The sequence below is a fragment of the Xenopus laevis genome, chromosome 1L, assembly GCF_017654675.1.
Source record: "Xenopus laevis strain J_2021 chromosome 1L, Xenopus_laevis_v10.1, whole genome shotgun sequence".
Taxonomy (NCBI): domain Eukaryota; kingdom Metazoa; phylum Chordata; class Amphibia; order Anura; family Pipidae; genus Xenopus; species Xenopus laevis.
In genome coordinates this window covers 46,862,826-46,882,449 of record NC_054371.1, presented here as the reverse complement: position 1 = coordinate 46,882,449, position 19,624 = coordinate 46,862,826, and the positions used below count along the sequence as shown (strand labels likewise).

The following is a 19,624-nucleotide window of genomic DNA, read 5'->3' as shown; positions in this document are numbered from 1 at the left end:
ATCCTTATAAATATAAAAGTATAATATTATACAAGGTAGTATAATTCTGGGCAAATGTGTTTGCCCAGGATTGTACAAATGCCCCAAAGGCATATATTTTACTCTTCAATTAAAGATTACTCTCTATTTACTATATTGCTGCATAGAGTTGCCTATGGTTGAGTTAAATGTGAGAGTGCAAGCGATAAGAATACATTGCCGATGCTGATGAAAAAGAAGCACAAAAGTTTTAAAAGCATAAATATATGTCTTCTGAATCTCATTTATGAAAGAAAACAAGACATGGCTATAAGAAATTTAAATGAATTACTGAAGTACAAAAAGGGGGGGTTATGTGATGACAGAATCCATTTTGAACAGTACAAATGGATACTTATTACATGTTTTTTTTAAATGCATGGTTTGTTTGGGTATATCAGACATGAATATGTCTTTAGATATTTTATAAGTATTTTATGTATTTTAAGGGGCATCGAAGTGAAAATTTTGAATTCTCTAAAAAAAAAATATTGTGAATTATTCAAACTCGATTAGAATTACAATTTCGAGATCTATCCTACTCTGGCTCTTTAAGAACTGAATTTGACTATTCGCCACCTAAAACCTGCCGAATTACTGTATAAGTCAATGGGAGAGGTCCAGGGATCAATTTGGTGATGTTTGCAGCCAGGTCCGGACTGACAAATAAAATAGGCCCTGGCATTTCAGGTACACAGAGGCCCAAACAGCCCCCACCAGCCCACTAAATACTGACTTTCAATGGTATCTTATAGCAGCCCCTCTGGCATTTGCCAGAACCCACAGATTGCCAGTCCAGGCCTGTTGGCAGCCTTCCTGACTTCAAGTTTTTCAAATTCGAATCGAGTTTTTTTTTAATTTGAATCAAAGTTGATTCGAGTTTTCGGGTCGATTCAATTAGTACAAGCAGAGAAAATTTGATTTTATTAATACATTTCGATTGGTCGAATTTCGAATTTATGGGAGTTTATGGGAGTTTTGAAAAACTCACATGAATTCGAAATTCGACCTTTGATAAATGTGCCTCTAAGGGGCCCATTCATTAAGTTTGAGTGAAGGAATAGAAGAAAAAATACTTCGAATTTCAAGTGTTTTTTTGGCTACTTCGACCATCGAATGGGCTACTTCGACCTTCGACTACGACTTTGAATCGAATGATTCAAACTAAAAATCGTTCGACTATTTGACCATTCAATAGTCGAAGTACTGTCTCTTTAAGAAAAACTTCGACCCCCTAGTTCATCACCAAAAAGCTACCGAAGTCAATGTTAGCCTATGGGGAAGGTCCCCATAGGCTTGGCTAACTTTTTTTGGTAGAAGGATAATCCTTCGATCAATGGATTAAAATCCTTCAAATCGTTCGATTCGAAGGATTTCATCCTTCGATCGAACGATTATTCCTTCGATCGTTCGATCAAACTATTTGCGTAAAATCCTTCGACTTCGATATTCGATATACAAGACTTGGGGGATGTCGCGATAAGGAAGTACCTAGTCCCTGAGGAAGGATGGCAGCTAATCACATGAAACTTGTTGGACTGAAATGTATTCATGTGGCTTTCTATGTGCTGTACCTATATTGGATGTTTTGTAAATAGGCAATTTTTTGCATTTTATTCATTCATTAAAATTTGCTACACTATATACTGGTTTCTATGTTTTATGTCCAACCTGTGGAGCATTGGAACAATATTTTTTTCTCTGCTGGGGAGTTTGAAGATCTGCTGCAGGGCCATATGCACCTTTATTCCTTTCCATTTGGCTTAATACTGGACTATAGCTGGTGAGTAGGCTGATTGTATTAACTTACTACACTATACAGTTTTTATCTAATATGTTCTACTTCATCTATATCAGATTTGGGATCCCTGCACAGATTCAGGAAGCTGCAATTCAATAACTGGATATTGGCCATTTGATGTATAGATCGCATTTTAGCACTGAACATCTGTTTAACGGGTACAAATGGATCCTTTGTGTAAATTGGGGAAGAATCATAAGAGATTTAAACAGTAAATTAAATCATTTTTATTATTATAGGTATCCTATAATCAGTAGAAAGTTCACTTGCCAATTGGGCTACTGAAGACCACCAAAATGGTTTAGTGTGATATCCAAAGTATATCCTTATCCCTCGTCTCAAGAGACTCGTAAATACCCTCTGCTTACAGACTTGACTTAGTGAGCAGGGTCCATTGACAAACAAAGCAGGGAGGCTCACGCTATTATTGGACAACATATAGAACTAAACATTTTTATTCAACATATGATAAATGGGTATTTGATAAATTAAAGCACAATGATGCAATATATAGATAATATATTTTATCTCTGCAAATTAAATTCAGATAAAAGTTATACACAAATGTTATTAGCAATCCTTTAGGTTCACTGCATTGCTAGAAACATGACTAAAATATGTATATTGGGTTGGGAAGGTCTTTTAGTTATTTAAAATAATATTAAATAAACAGAGACAAGCAGCGCCCACACATACAAAGCAATCTGCTTTATTTTAGCTAAGGATTCTTAGAGTTTATCAACTATCCCATGGGTAATTCCTACTATTATTACAAAGTTTAGCCCAAAATGCCAAAAAGCCTCTGCCTCTCTCAGCATCAAAGGTGCAAAATTGAAATCCTTCAGGGTATTGCTGCAACTGGTTACAAATGATGAGGGTTTAGTTCCTCGACAGCAGCAGTATTGTACATGAAGACAGATTTACACTGAAATAATATATACAATATATTACTGATGTACAAACCTTAGTAAGAACTAAAAAAAGGAAAGAAGTAACATGTTGAACCTGCTTTCATCTGTCAGAATAACTACAAGGTCTGCAGGGTTTGCCACTGTTCTGGGACCCATAGGTGCAAATAGTGGAAGTTTCAGGAGTGATAGTCGTTTCCTTGCCATAAAGCAGAAGTAGAAACACACTTACGAATCAAACACAAACATTTATATTTTTTTAAGAAGTGAAGTTTAAAATAAATTGCTTTCTGTTCCAGAGGGGCTTCAGGGGAAAAAAATTCTGACAATAATAAAAATATTCTTATGTCTCTCTCTTTTTTTTTTTACATTTATTTCTTTAAATATGTCGCTATGAAGACATCAGACGGGGATTCAAAGGACAGATGAAAAAGCAGAGCGAATATAGTACCAGTGAATCACCTGAATAAAAGGTTGCAGTGGTAATTGTTGCTTCGGCTCTGCTTTTTCATTTCGATTCATACTGTGAGTATATCAATAATTGCAACTACTATGCTAATGTATTATTAATTGCAATATATATATACAGGTATGTTGCCTACTATCCAGAATACTCCAGACCTGGGGTTTTCTGGATAAGGGATATTTCCATTATTTGGAACTTCATACCTAAAGTCCACTAGAAAACCATGTAAACATTAATCAACAATAAACCCAATAGCCTGGTTTGCTTCCAAAAAGGATCGTTTATATCTTAGTTTGGATCAAGTACAAGCTACTGTTTTATTATTACAGAGAAAAAGGGAATCATTTTTAAAAAATTTGGATTATTTGGATAAAATGGAGTCTATGGGAGATGGCCCTTATGTAATTTGGAGCTTTCTAGATAACAGGTTTCTGGATCCTATACCTGTATATACATGTATACTGTTGCCGCCATACCTGCTCTCAATAGCTGCTCGGAATTCTTGCTGACTGACAACATTTCTGTTGAACTTATCAATTTTCCTAAATAAAACAAAAACAGATATTATTAATATTAAACAACATTGCCAACTCAATACACTATATAAATTATATTATAATGTGGGATCTTGTACATTATATCAGAATTTTGGGCTCAAAAATGGGGCTCATCTCATGTAAGGGTTAGTACTTTGGCTATGGGGTTTAAAATACTGCATCGTTGTTACTGCATCGATTTCAGTCACAACCACAAAAACACACTGCAATTTTTAGATGCCCAAATATATAGCCATAATATATGCCAGAAACCCGTTGTCCTATTAAAATGACCAATAATGCTGTACAATATATATGGTAAGAGGGGACACTATTAACTGTATAAAAGGAAAGCTAAACAAATGGTGAACACAAAGACTTTACACCTTGTCTTATGCTTTATATGATGTGTGTAAAACTTACTCGAATGTCGCAAGCAGCGCCAAGAAATCAGCTTGAAAGAGGTTCGTTAATTTGGCTTCTACTGCAGTCATTGTAGATAACGGACTAATACCACCTTCCCTATGAAATCTGCATAGAAAGAAACATTGTGTTATATGTAAGTTTCGTTTTTTTAAAATAATCCACTACTAGTTGATCGCAGTAGTTATTACTGACTGTCTAATAAAGTTTATTAATAAGAACTACTGGTAGTTAAATGGCTTAAAAACATGGTGGGATGCTAAGTGGTGTACTGTGCACTCCATCCCAAGATTTTTGAGTCACATCTACCACTTTAAGCCACACCCGAGATAACTTACTTTTAAACTAGAGTGCAATGCATGAAGAACGGAATGCAGCAAAATTATGGCTAGGCCCACTTGTGATGGACATGCTCACTCTTACTTTTGACCCCACATGGGACTCACTAGATACAATTTCATCAATTCTTTACCATCTCTGCAATGTAAAGTCCCAGTCTCGTAAATTGAATCCCAGAAACAAAAGTCCCAGTGACCCTCCTAGAATTAAAGGTCTCATTGACTTCATGCAACCCCCAACATAGGACAGCACTCTGACCCCAGGCCTAGACTAATAATATATAATCTCCAGCAGTGCTAGAAGGGCTCCTGTATGATGCCATATAGTGATGCTTTATAGTGGGCCTCTGTGGGACTTTCTGGACCTTTTGCACATATGAAATTTAAGATTATAGTTTTTATTCCACTCCAAAAATACTGAGCCCCGCATAGAATATCTCTGTGGCAGTGGCCCCAGTAATTCAAGACACAGGGACATCAGTAATTTATGACACAGTAGCCAACAAGGTGCCTTCAGCATATAATGACAGCTCTTCCTTTCTGTTATTTCATTAAACACATTCACACTTGGGATCAGTTAACCTTGCTATATGTTTTTGGAATACAGGAATAAAATGGAGTACCCAAAAGAAAATTATGCAGGCAGAGCAAACTCACTCCTTGCAAATAGAACTCTGGATGGAATTTAAACCTGGGACCCTAGCCCTGCATAGTATATTTAATTTTTTACACCTATATCCACTATTTTATAATGACATCCCCAAGGGAAGTGTTAATTCACCTCCTCACTGGGGCCTGGCTGAGAGTCAGGCAAGTTATATTATAAGAATAACAATCTGTCACAGACTTTGACAAAAATGTAGATTGCCTAACTCGAATCCAAAGTAATGTTGTCACTTTAAAGAAAGGATTAACACAGGGATCTGTCAGATCCGCACATTTGAAATTCTACAGCAGAATTATACCAGAGACTGTAGTTTAGAAATGGGATGATTGCCAAAGATTGTCTTTATTTTGGTTAAACCATTAATGTCATTTCTTACCTTCATTTGGCAGAAATCTAGTTACATCTTTGTAATAAATGTACCCATAAAAAAATATTTTGTATTTGGTGCCACCTAGTGGAAAATATAAGTACAACCTGCAATGTCAGTTGTCGGTAAGTAAAATTGGACTAAATAATTATTTGATGCAGGTAAAATTATCACATTTCCACAAAAAGTTATGGGTCATCATTTAGGACTCACACACATTATTAGTATGTGATCTGACAAGTAGGTTCTACTTGCTATTTTGTTGTCTTAACTCACATGCCATATGTAATGTCAAAGTCTATCTCTATCTAAAATGTATTTTTTTCCAATATTTTTTATTGAAGACATGTTGCTTTACAACATTGCAGTTATTTTCCACCTCATTGCTGTTACATATTTAGTTATGCTATTTTATTTTCAAATGTGACATTGGTTAATAAACAAACAGTGTGTTATTTTGTGTCATTTTTCATATCAACGGAGCTTATATGATATCCATATAGTTATGGTGGGTATACAGAGTACATACAGTATTTATGAAATACAACTGGGGAAAACGTATATTTATATTTAGACCCTCTCCTATTCAAGTTCCAGCCTGTTATTTAAACAGCAAGGTGGTTGCTAGGCTAAGGGCACCCTAGAAACCAGACATTTTAAATTTAAATTAAAAAGAGAGACATGGAAGTAAAAAAATTAAATATACATACAAAAATACAAGGATGTCTAATCTCCCCCCATTTATTATAAGAAAGACAAGTAATAATAACATTATAGCCTCACAAAGCAATAGTTTTTTGGCTGCGGGGGTCAGTGATCCCCAGTTGAAAACAGGAAAGATGTAGCAGAGGAAGGCAAATCATTTAAAAACTGTAAAAAATAAAAAAAAAGAATAAAGACCAATTGCAAAGTTGCTAGTTAGTTACATTCTCCAACATACTGAAAGTTAACTTATAGGTGAAGCATCCCTTTAAAGCAGAAATAGTTAGCTCTAGCTATAGCAGACCTTACACTATTACTGTATGCCATGAGCTGCTTGAGCTGGAGTGCAGCAAGCCTATGAGGGCATTTCTCCTGTATCCCAAACCTAAGAGGGTAGTCTCTTGGCCAAAAAAATATAATTGCTCAAAGTAAAACTACATATTAGTCTGATATTTAGCAACTGCTTAGTATTTAAGCTAGAGAGCTCCAACCTGTGGCTCTCAATCAGTTGTTAAACTGGAAGTCCCTGAAGGAGGGCCACAGACTGGATATCAAGATTAGGGTGTGACATTATAATAGATCATGCTTGCTAGGCTTAAACTGTTGGCTGGAAACAGTAGTCCTTACCTGTGGTTAGGGTCAGAGAGTATCTTGTGTGTGATGCCTTTTTCAGAACGGTCTTGGAAACTTGTTAAGAGGTCCACATAACTAATGCCAGAAGGTCTATTCTCTAGGCCACATCTTGCTAAGAAAAGGTTGAAATGCTCATCTTTCAGTGTTAATTCAAATGTCTCCAAAACTGAGAGAAAATCACTTTTATTAACCTGAAAATTAACAAATACATAAAAAATTAATCTATATGAGTAAATTTTGTCTAGATCACAACAGTGGTGGTGTAATACAAAAATGGTCTGTTCTGGTGTGCACAGACATTAAAGGGATACTGTCATGGGAAAACATGTTTTTTTCAAAATGAATTAGTTAATAGTGCTGCTCCAGCAGAATTCTGCACTGAATCCATTTCGCAAAAGAGCAAATAGATTTTTTTATATTCAATTTTGAAATCTGACATGGGATTAGACATGTTGTCAGTTTCCCAGCTGCCCCCAGTCATGTGACTTGTGCTCTGATATACTTCAGTCACTCTTTACTGCTGTACTGCAAGTTGGAGTGATATCACCCTCTCCATTTCCTCCCCAGCAGCCTAACAACAGAACAATGGGAAGGTAACCAGATAGCAGCTCCCTAACACAAGATAACAGCTGCCTGGTAGATCTAAAAACAACACTCAATAGTAAAAGCCAAGTCCCACTGAGACTGATTCAGTTACATTAATGTAATATCTCATATCTCATATCTGAGAGAGTTAAAGAATTAAAAGTGACTCTGGGCTCACAGATGGCAAAACAATGGCTATCCTGTCGTAAATGGTGATTGCCTTCATATCTATCTCCTAACACTGTTGTATAAATGAGGAACACCTATCATGGACAAAGAGAAGAGTCCATAGACCCGGCCTCGGGTGAGGAAACAACCAAGGCAATGAATGGCATGGGAGGATCCCAACAACAAAGGATGAAAAGATATGTGTTTACACAAGATGTCAGAACAGGTTTCAGACCTTGGGAACAAATGTCAGATATGGCAGTGACTGTCTGTGCAACACTGCCACCCACAGTACATCTTAAACATCATTAGTTGATCTACACTGCCATCTACAGGTCACTACTAACTTGGAGGTTTCCATGGCTCATCATATGACATCAACTTGATTGGCTGGGACTGTCTTTTGGGTGTGGCTATCCTGGGAAAAGTGTAGTATGCTTGTTTGAATGGTCTTCCTTATGTGTATATAAAGAGCATTGTAAATACCTTGTTAGTTAGGTCACTTTCCACTCCCTTCCATTGCACCTTTTCCCTATCCTTTTCTTCCTCCCTCCATCTTAGTTAGTTCCCCTTTTAGTTCCTTTGTAAATAAATACCACTTATTTAAAGATCAGTCTGTCTCAAGTCATTAGCCTGGCACCCCAAAATAGAGCAGATACAACAATTAAGTAGAAGAAATAACAGCCTGCCAGAACGTAGTTCCATCCTAAAGTGCAGGCACAAGTCAAATGACAGGGGCAATTGGGAAACGGACAATATGTCTAGCCCCATGTCAGATTTCAAAATTCAATATAAAAAAATCTGTTTGCTCTTTTGAGAATTGGATTTTAGTGCTGGAGCAGAACTATTAACTGATGCATTTTGAAAAAAAACATGTTTTCCCATGACAGTATCCCTTTAACATGGCAATGCAATTAAAATGAGAAAAACTGCTAGTAAACAAATTCAGTGTAAAAGCATATGAACCATTCTCATTTACTGGTTATTGTGGTATATTAATTTCCAGGTAAGTCTGTTCAAGGAAATGTTAGCACACCTTGCCAGTTCTTTGTGGATCATGCTTTTCAAATTCTTCTTTCATGCTCCGAAAGCCTTCCCTGAATTTATCTTTCAACCATTTCTCAATGCTGAGTGAGGCTTTCCTTTCCCATTCTGCCTTGGACATTTCTCTTGATTGTCCTGATTAGACATAAATAAGATATCATTAGCATACAAGCAGCAACACTCTTCCATTCCAGGCAGGCCCGGAATTGTGGAAAGGTCACCAAGGCCCGGGCCTAGGGCTGCAGGATTTTAGGGGGGCGGCATGCTGCCCAACCACACCCACATTGGTTCAAAAACACTGAGGATGCGCTGTAGATGCAATAGTTTTTTAAATCCCCATTGCTCCAGTTCAGATTATGAAAATTTGCACGAATAAAGGGGAGGGGACAGGGGCGATAAACGGCAGTGGGCCTAGGGGTGCCCACTATGTAAATCCAGCCCTGATTCCAGGGTTTTCATATGAAATACATTCCTTGCAACAACTGCTAATTAGAAGTCCCAAGTATTTGGACATTCAAAAATTCCCATTTCGTAGTTGAGTCTGGATGAATAATTGGTGAGGGGCTACATGAATTCATAGGAGTGGCTGTTTTCCTTTACCTTTAATGGAAACATTCTTTGAAACTTGGTTGCTCATCTCATTGCTTAGTTTCTTCAGAATACAATCTCCTTTGAGTACTCCTGTTCCATCCACATCATACCTGCCACATTGAGACAAGTTAGTATAAGGCTTGGATTTGTTTTTATTTTCCATCAACCCAACAATTTTCGCCTCATACAGACAATTCCTCCTGCCTCAATTTGAAACTTGCTGCATAATTTGTTGTTCCAGAAATATTATGTTAAGGAAGCTCACTGCTTAAATTATATATCTCTAATATAAGGTGTCAATATCTTATGAAAATTAAGCTAGTAGAAAGTCTGCATTTAACTTAAAATTAGTTTGCAATACGTGCAGCTCATTAAATTGCATGTATTAGAAGTGTATCTACATTTGTAATTGATCTGGGAACCTATCGCTATACTCTATGACTATAATAATATAAAGAATAAATGGCTAATTAACCATGAGCAGGGGCAAAAGGGCTTGAACGATAAGGATGCAAATTTACACTGCATAGGACTCATACATGCAGAGTTCTTTGCTGACAGGTGCAAGGGAACCCTGTTCTTAATATCTGCCCTTGTGTCTTGTGTCTCTCTGCATTCCTGCTTTGCACATACTGAATGACTCACAAGCTATTGTCCCATCAGGGGATGCTCAAGCTCAGCCCAAGTGATGGTATATTGATCTGCCAGACACATGCAGCATTGGATATGACCATATTGATTTTAATGAATGGCTTGGTGTGTCTTGATGTTAATGTAGATTATGCTCATTTAAACTAAATACTGGATTCATATCTATCAGAAGTAGTAGTAGTCAGCATAATTTAAGGTTCCCATAACATATGTACAGTATACTTATTATTACGTGTGTTTCAGTCTAGATTACCTTTTCCACAGTTTCTCAAACTCCTCATCCTCCAAGTAAAAGCCAAGCTGCTCCAACATGAGTCTGAACTCAGGAGGTAAAATTCTAACAGCTCCACCCTGACTCTTCTCTGATATTAACTCGGCAAGATCCAGAGACCTATGTTCAATGAGAAACATTCACATTCATACAAATATTACATTTCAGTGTATGCTAGTGTACCCATGGGAGGAATTTGACTTACCTTTGCTTTGTCTTGTCTTTGAGCATAGCATGCACCTGTGATGCAGTCATCAAGGGTTTTTCTTCTGCTCTCCTGTTGATAGGATCCAGCCAGGTGGGGCGCCCTGAAGGCACAGGATCTCTTAAAGCAGCATACAGCTCTTCAAATTTTATAATTGTCTTTTCATGGAGATTCAGCCTGTTGTGGGGAGAGGTATTATTATTATTAACATGTATTTATATAGCACCAACATATGCGTAGCACTGTATACAGATAGATAGAAAGCAGTAAGATCAGCTATCTCTATACAGTCTTTTGACAAGGAAATTCAGAAGAGTGGTTCAGTGTTTAACTGGACGTGGGGTTTAATTCTCATCTCCTGGGTGGAAATAAAATAACAGCTGCAGAGATTGCAGTCACTCTACAGGCAGCACTATGTATTGGGCTTATGTTAATTACTTCCCCAAAATTCTGCTAACCCACAACTGTTGTGTCAACAGTCGCAACAGACTTGTGCTATAAGAATCACATGTTAATGATGTTTTAAGATTGCACACCAGTGAAACAGTTAGCGGCAAATTGCACCCAATCCGTGAAAAATACACACATAACTGCTTTCAATTTGGCACATCGTGTTCAATTGCACAGCTCAGCTGCAATTATGCTGGAATCCTGGGGAAAAAACACTGCATTACTGATAAAAGCTCCGGCATTCAGACTTTGCACTTGCCCACTGCACTGTGTTAAAGTAAATGTACCTTAACTTTTATTTATTACATACCTCAAAAGAAATTGTTGATACTGCTTTGCACTTATAAACCTGCCAAGGAATTTTGTCAGCATCATGAGCAGCACATCCCTAAAATATACAAGACAGCAAGTTTTAATGTTTGTCTACAGAGCTCATTCATTTGCATATTAACAAATATTTACACACCTCTTAATCACAGTATCCAAAAAAACAAATCAAAGTACTGGCACTCAATAGCAAATACAAAAGGGTGATCCCATACTTGTTTATTAAGTCATACAAAAACGCAACATTCGGGGGCTTGCCCCTTTGTGACGAAGGGGCAAGCCCCCGAAACGTTGCATTTTTGTATGACTTAATAAACACGTAGGGGATCACCCCTTTGTATTTGCTATTGAGTGCCAGTACTTTGATTTGGAGTATCGCTACATTGTGGGGATTGCCCCCAAGGCCTGGGCACCTAGCTTAAGTTATACAGGAGGGCCAGGGTGGATTCGTGTTCCAAAAAAACAAAGTCATAGTTATAAAGCAGAAAAATGGCCAGATATCGGTTGAGTTGAGCAGGTTTCATTTTCCCATTGGGGCAAGATCTGCCTCTGTACATAGATGCAGTCCTCTCTTTGGTGGCCATTATGATCCGACTGTTGGCCCAAAGATAAACCTGATATTGCTCAGCTCAAGGTGAGCATACAGTAACAGGGAAAGATTTTCTCATTTGGCAATCTTGCCACAAAAGTGGATGTTTAGGTGTATGGACAGCTTTACTATATCTGCCAATGGGTGGAGAAAGTTCAGGAACGCTTGTTTTGCATTTATGACCTGTTTATACCTCTCACCACCAGAATTGTACCATTGCTCTTTCTGTTACATTCCAATTTGGGTAACTGATTGGTGTATTATTGGGTCCCACTAGCTGGAGGCACCACAGTAGTGTGCACAAGGTACCCAGTCACTACTCCTGACATTATGGAGACACCAAGGTTTGTCCTGAGCTTCACATTCCCTGTTCCACAAAAATAAGTAACAAATACATTTTAAGAACCCATGGTAGTAATACCCAGTTAACAGCTGGAAGTACATAAAGTATTTACATCATATCTGTCATGTCCATTCATAACGTTAACTTGTTTCAAAGGTGAAAATGAGTGATGAAGTCTTCTGTACCCATAAACAGGTTTGTATATTGGATAAGAAATAGTTTCCGTTGTTTAACATACCTGTTGACTTGCCCTTTGCCCTCTGGATCATTGTTTTTAAACAGCTGCCTCAGACTGAAATATCCTCCAGATCTCATCTTCTCCCGGAAAATATGTTCCAGCTAAAAAATGAATACATTCATTTAGTTTGCCAACTTCATTTAGTTTACTGTAAAAATAGCATGTGTTCAATATCCAAAGACATCTTTTATTTTGTATATGTTAATGTTGGATCAATGAAAAAAACATTTTGGTTAAAAAATGCTGCAGAAATATCATTTTCAAGGCATATTTACCCCTCCACATTTCAAGAGATAAATACCCACAGCATTTTAAATAGCTGGTACTTAAAGGGGTTGTTCACCTTCCAAACACTTTTTTCAGTTCAGTTGTTTTTAGATTATTCCCCAGAAATAAAGACTTTTCGCAATTACTTTATTTTTTACCGTTTTTTTCCCCAAATCTAAGTTTATAGTTGAATGTCCCTGTCTCTGGTGCTTGAGTCTGGCAGCTCAGTCATTCAGGGGCAGATTCTAAACTGTTACAATTGCTTGTAATGAAACCCAAAGATTCTGCTCAGCATGGACAAAGATAAGAAATGTATCAACTAAATGTCGGCGACCCCTCCTCCCATAGCTGCTTTAGAATATGAAAAATGACACTTTACACTTCAATATTAGAAAAACTGTCACACAAATAAAATAATTTGAAAAAGTCGTTATTTCTGGTGATCTATCTGAAGCCAACTAGTTGTTTGAAGGTGAACAACCCCTTTAATATATAGGTGCTCAAAATGTATTATATTTGTTTCATTAATAAATTCCTATTTTCTTTGTTATTTAATTACAAAGCATTGTTTTTTTAAGTTTGCTACAGTCCCATTCCTCCCTGCTCTTTCAGCTGTGTCTCTTGCTTGCAGATAACAAGGAATTCATTATAGATGGGAGGAAAGTGATTAACTGCCTTGCCTTTCTACTACAATTGCTCTGAAGAACCAGGAAGTTTCACTTTCATTGAAGTCATGTAGAACAGTTGGTTTATATTGCACCTTTAAACTCACAGCAGAAAGCAAAACCCAAGCTCTACATTCCTGTAGCTTTTATTTGGTTTCTTTGGAATGCCTTGCAATCTTACCACTCCTTATATCCCCATTGATGTATCTCCCAGTGTTTAAGTCCCTTTTACACACTCTCCACACAATGCTGCTGCCATTAGTAAAATGTTTAACTTGTTCAGCAGTACAAACAGAAGACTTAGTCAGAACAAAGTACTACAAGAGTGGGCTTAGCCACTGAAGACATATGATTTATTACTATGGGAATTCAATGCTTTGTTACTTATAGAGAAAACACATACAGGTCATTAAGGTCTAGTTTATATAAACGATAAATGATGGATTGCACGTTTTGGATTGAATGATTTTAATTTTACACACACCATTTAAACTAGCTGAGCTAATCTGATAACATAATAACTCTTCTTTCACATAATCTGACCAACAAAATCCCTTTAGTAAAGAGGACCTTCATATAGGTATTTGCAAAAAGATAGATTGTTGTTTTATGGAAAGCAAAAAGAACTGGTGTCATAGCCAAAATCTAAAGCAATGCTCAGAAGGCCACTTAGAGTGCCCATTGGATACAAGATGGCCAAGAATATGGACAGCACTGTGGTTATTCTTATTCTTGAGTAGTTGCATATACCCAGTATGGCTGTATTCAATGCATAATCATAGATTCTTTTTTTTTTGGATATTATGATGCTTTTCCTGGTATAGAAGCCACAAGAATTTTATTATTGGTGTTCCTTTGAATGTGACTGAATGTCTTACTTCATCCACTTCTATCCTGAGCTGTGTTCCAGGCCGTGAAAAAGAACTGGATCTGCTGCTGCCATCACTCACTCTGCTCTCAGCCCGACTTCCAATATCCGCTCTTTGACCTTGATGAGGATAAATATGAAGAAAGGAATAAGCAATGTGCTTACATCTAACAACGCTATTGAAAATGATCTTTTACTTACTCAGCACTTACCCAGGGGAAAGCAAAGGACAAACAGATAACCTTAATTAGCAGTTTTATTTATAAATAATATTAAAATGCATTTAACAAATATGATGGGAAGATGGATATTAGACTTTAGAATGTCCAAAAGAAAAAGACCACCAGCACACCCTGACCTCTCGAAGTATATTAGTCCAGTGCTCAGTAAAAAAAGGGTTCACACCCTCAATTGCACTTGGGTAATAAAGAAAATTACCGGCACTCAGGACTTAATTCAAGCGGGCCAAGGCCTTCATGTTTATTTGCAGAATAAAGTTTCGGGGCACGCTGCAAATAAACAAGCAGGGCTTGGCCCGCTTGCATTAAGTCATGAGTGCCGGTAATTTTCTTCTTTACCCAAATATTAGACTTAAGAGCCATATATGATGGGATTTAACAGTAAGACCCTCTGGACCACATCAAAGTAGAGCAGACAGAGCTTTACTTATGAAGTCAGGGCCAGATACAGAGAATAGGATCTTAGGCTACGGGCAGAACCGAGATTTTTCATGGTGCCTAAGCAATACAATGGCATTTGTAGGGGCTTAGTGCCAATGATTTTTTTCTTTAGAGGTACTTAATAGTTACAGGTATGGGACCTGTTATCCAGAATGCTCGGGTCCTGGGGTTTTCCAGATAATGGATCTTTCCGTAATTTGGAACTTCATACCTTAAGTCTACTAGAAATTCATGTAAATATTAAATAAACCCAATAGGCTGGTTCTGCTTCTAATAAGGATTAATTATATCTTAGTTTGGATCAAGTACATGGTACTGTTTACTATTACAGAGAAAAAGGACATTTTTAAAAATTTTGATTATTTTGGATAAAATGGAGTCTATGGGATATGGGATAACGGGTTTCCGAACAACAGCTAGCCTTCCCAGCCCCTGAGTAATGACATCATGTAACCCCCAAACAGCCTCCCCCACCCTGAAATAGCTAGATTCCAAACAGAGCTATATGTTTTACATAGGGCACAAGTCCCACGTGGCTCTAACCGAAGAGTAAATAACAAGATACCAAAGTAAACAAAAACTTGAAATATAAGGTTATAATTAATTGCTCTTGAAATAGCTCAATGGCAGAAATATAAAACACATTGATAAATGGGATTCTGCTCAATATAGAGGAGGTTTAGACCAGTAATCTACACTTTGCAGGACTTGAGTTATGTATATGTTACGTATAATATGTCATTGTAATTGTGACTGCATGTAGGAGGGGCTTCCAAGTTTAAAGGGAAAGTATCCTGGGTTCCTAACTCACCACACAGGATACGATGATAAATGTAACCAGCAGATTTTATTCATTGTAAACACCAGAGGCTTTTGATTCAGGCGCACATTACACACATCAGCATTTCCTTCTTCCAACACAGCAAATACACATATTTTCCATGGAACCAGTTTCTCTTGGTAGGCACACCTTTTTCCGCTCCTTAAAGATTTTGGATCCCACCTAACCGCCTAGTGGTCCAGTATATGCTCCACCTGTCTCCCTCCACTATTCCAGGTTAGGCCTTTTAATCCAAATCCTGGCCTTATGCATTGGTGTCCTTCCTACTTAGTCCTAAACTTCCACAGGTTCCCTCACTTACAGAGTGCCCATAGGAAACTAACTCCACTTTCTCCTCGATGGGGCCACAACTGCCCTTACTAAATACCCTCACTGCCTTGTGCACCTAGTGCTTGCTCACTTTAAATCTTTCCTGTTCTGACTTCTCCTATTTGGGTCTCACTTTCCCTGTCAGGAAATGTTATTCTGGCCACGCCCTCCTATCAAGTGGCTTCACTTGGGCGTGCGCCTCCTTTTAGACCCTTTTCTTTCCCATAGTGGCTTCTGGTGGCCGGGGTAAAAACTACACCTAAAATTAAATCAAAGAACTCTGCTGCCATCAAATGGTGATTCCCAGAAATTACATCCAACATAATTAAAGAAAAACTATACCCCCAAAATGAAAACTTGAGCAACAGAAAGTTTATATCAAATTAAGTGACATATTAAAGAATCTTATCAAAGTGGAATATATATTTAAGTAAATATTGCCCTTTTACATCTCTTGCCTTGAACCACCATTTATGATGGTCCTTGTGCTGCCTCAGAGAGAAATACTGCAACTCTAACTGTAACAGGAAGAAGTGTGGAAGCAAAAGACAGAACTCTTTCTGTTTATTGGCTCATGTGACCTAACAAGTATAGTTTGTTTGGTATGTTTGTGTGCACCGTGAATCATACGATCCCAGGGGGCAGCCTTATTTTTTAGGTTTAATTATTTTTATTGATTTTCCTTATTTTTTAAAATGGCAATTTTCTATTTATGATTACCCAATGGCACATACTACAAAAAAGTATATTATTATGAAAATGGTTTATTTACATGAAGCAGGGTTTTATATATCAGCTGTTTTATGCTATTTCTTTTTATAGAGACCTACATGGTTTGAGGGGTATAGTTTTCCTTTAAGCATATATAAATTTTACATACATGCCCATTTTGTCACACAAAAAGATTACAACTTTCCCACACATAACACTCTTCATCCCTTCACACCCCCTTACATGCATAGCTAACTTACTAGCACAGCACCCCACTCTGAATCTGCCAAGATATTGCTGCTGAACTGGCTTCAAAGAATCTTGCTTCTTTACCAGGAGCTGCAAATATCCGTCCCATGTAAGTGTAAATGTGACGACACATGTTAGAATAGATATTGTCGCCTTCAAGAGGCAATAAGGCAGCATATAGAGCTCAGCCATGGCTGTGTATAATGTGTGCAAGGACAGACAGCACTGCAGTGCTAATAAAGTAATTAAATAATCCTATAGTAAGTATTAGTAAGTGCTGTAGCAGAGTAAAGTATCCCTTGACTTGTGTGGCCACCTTATTCTGTCGTGAGATAAAAAAAATCAACCCTCAGTGTTCAAGTGCTGGGTGCTGCATTAGGTTGGGGAGACATTTTCTAGTTAAGCTGGAGACACCCGAGAAACAGGCAAACATTAATACTCTCAGGGAAAAACATTCCATATAACAAATGTGAGCAAATAGCTCAGCATGGCTGAAGTATTACTTTCCACTATTCATTTCCAGAATAAGTGCAGCACAGCCGCATGGTTACTCATGTTGGATAATGTTTTGTGCTTGCATATTGTAAATGCTGAAACTCAATATACAGCCAAAATGGCCTCTGACCTGTGGAAATGCCACTCTCACATGCTGTATGTGCCTTTTTCAGACCCTCTGACAGGTGGGGTAGATTTTTTACCAGCAAACAGTACTAGCCTGCAGATTATCTGCTTCTTATCCAGACACGCTGTGTAGTTCAACCAATTTTCCTATTTCTTTCAGCAACCTTGGGGTTATGTATTTCAGGGCTGCCAAAGAATATTATTGCACTTGTACTTGTTAAGTGTATATACACCATAATATACAATATCCTACAAGATGTCTTAATGTGTGCTAATTGCTTGGAAGGTCAAATATCGTTCTGCTTGCAGTGGTGGATTTCTCATACGACATCAATGGAAAGCAATGTGTGTTGCATAGAAGCCAAGATTATTACCCACAAACCATGTTTTTGCATACTACAAACAGTTGCACAAAAAGTGCATGTGTGCCTATGACTAAGCGAATGCGTTGCCGAAACGTGTAAGGCGATGATGTTACCCATTATGATACAATAAAGACACCTCTTTATACTTATCCGGAGTGCCGCCTGGAACATTTTTCTTTTGGACATGTGTGCATGAACCCCTAAAGGGATTCTGTCACAATTTGTATGGTGTGTAGTTTTTATTTCCAAATTACACTGCAATTAATTCACTCTACCAAATAAAATTTCTTTCTTGAACCAGCAAGTGAATTTTTTTAGTTGTAATATTGGTGTGTAGGTGCCATCTCAGGTCATTTTGCCTGGTCATGTGCTTTCAGAAAGAGTCAGCAGATGGAACTGCTTTCTGGCAGGCTGTTGTTTCTCCTACTCATTGTAACTGCAGGCCCGGATTTGTGGCGAGGCCGCTTGCTGCGGAGCACTGAGGATGCGCAGCTCTCCAGTGCCCCACGTGTGCACTTGCCGGATGAGGGTTGCAGGCGCTAGGACCGCAAGTTCGGGCCGCGGTCAGGCTCTAGGATCGTGTGTCATAGGGACGTCCGCACTGCAAATCTGGCCCTGTGCAACTGTATGTGTCTCAGTGGGACCTGGATTTTACTATTGAGTGCTGTTCTTAGATCTGCCAGGCAGCTGTTATATTGTGTCAGTGAGCTGCTATATGGTTACCTTCCCATTGTTCTGTTGTTAGGCTGCTGGGGGGGGGAAGGGGGGGGGAAGGGAGGGGTGATATCACTTCAACTTGCAGTACAGCAGTAAAGAGTGAAGTTTATCAGAGCACAAGTCACATGACTGGGGACAGCTGGGAAACTGACAATATGTCTATCCCCATGTCAGATTTCAAAATGTAATATAAAAAAAAAAAATCTGTTTGCTCTTTTGAGTAATGGACCTTAGTGCAGAATTCTGCTGGAACAGCACTAGTAGCTGTTGCATTTTGAAAAATGACAGTATCCCTTTAAGGTAACAATACACAGGCTAATAAAAGCTGGGGGCCTCCGAGGAGACTTCCCGACCGATATCTGGTCAAAAACTGCCGGTATGTTGATTTGCCAAGGAACGGCTCATTGATTGCGCTCCTCACCCTGATGGTCTGCTTGTACTGTTTTGTGACCCACCCAATATCACCTACCTCAAGGTGGGCATATCATTAAAAGATCCGCATATTTGGTGATTAGGGTGGATTTTTGCTCAGTGTGGAATAGATTGATGAACAAAACATCCCTCTCCGTCTGTCATTATTGTTCCCAAATGATATACAAACACCGGAGCTCTGTCTGACGCACTCAAAGCTGTAACAGGCATTGTGCAAGAAACCAGTTTTTGCATAGATGTCTGCCTGTCACTGATTCGTGTGGATAAACCATGGTGTTTTTTTTATTGTATAGCATTATAAGAGGGGGGTTAGACCACTGATGTTCTCTGCCACAGGGCAACTGTGGTCAAAATGCTCCATGAGCAATTTCTCTAAAAGTGCTGAGGCAGAAAAATGAGAGGCAATAAAAAAGAAATTGTGGGAAGGTGGCCTCTATGAAGATGTATGCCTTTCTGACATGCTGCTGTGACTTCAGCTAGGCACTAAAGTATTATAAAGGATAAGTAAACCTTTAAAATAAGTCAATGTAAAATTGATGAGAGCGCTATTCTAAGCCCCTTAGTCATTTACATTCATT

At 38.1% G+C, this 19,624-nt stretch overlaps 1 protein-coding gene across 2 annotated transcripts in view; it reads right to left on the bottom strand.

Annotated features, from left to right (window-relative positions):
• The window catches only part of LOC108698714 (EF-hand calcium-binding domain-containing protein 6), a 61,527-nt gene that overhangs the window by 31,431 nt on the left and 10,472 nt on the right, over positions 1 to 19,624 (bottom strand). For both annotated transcript variants that reach the window (XM_041589054.1, XM_018230424.2), the window contains exons 3-12: positions 14,132 to 14,241; positions 12,322 to 12,422; positions 11,135 to 11,212; positions 10,375 to 10,551; positions 10,152 to 10,289; positions 9,257 to 9,357; positions 8,649 to 8,791; positions 6,854 to 7,050; positions 4,153 to 4,260; positions 3,670 to 3,735 (exon numbers count right to left, since the gene is read on the bottom strand). In XM_041589054.1, the coding sequence (XP_041444988.1) occupies positions 3,670 to 3,735; positions 4,153 to 4,260; positions 6,854 to 7,050; positions 8,649 to 8,791; positions 9,257 to 9,357; positions 10,152 to 10,289; positions 10,375 to 10,551; positions 11,135 to 11,212; positions 12,322 to 12,422; positions 14,132 to 14,241 (1,219 nt within the window). The remainder of the gene's footprint in view (positions 1 to 3,669; positions 3,736 to 4,152; positions 4,261 to 6,853; positions 7,051 to 8,648; positions 8,792 to 9,256; positions 9,358 to 10,151; positions 10,290 to 10,374; positions 10,552 to 11,134; positions 11,213 to 12,321; positions 12,423 to 14,131; positions 14,242 to 19,624) is intronic.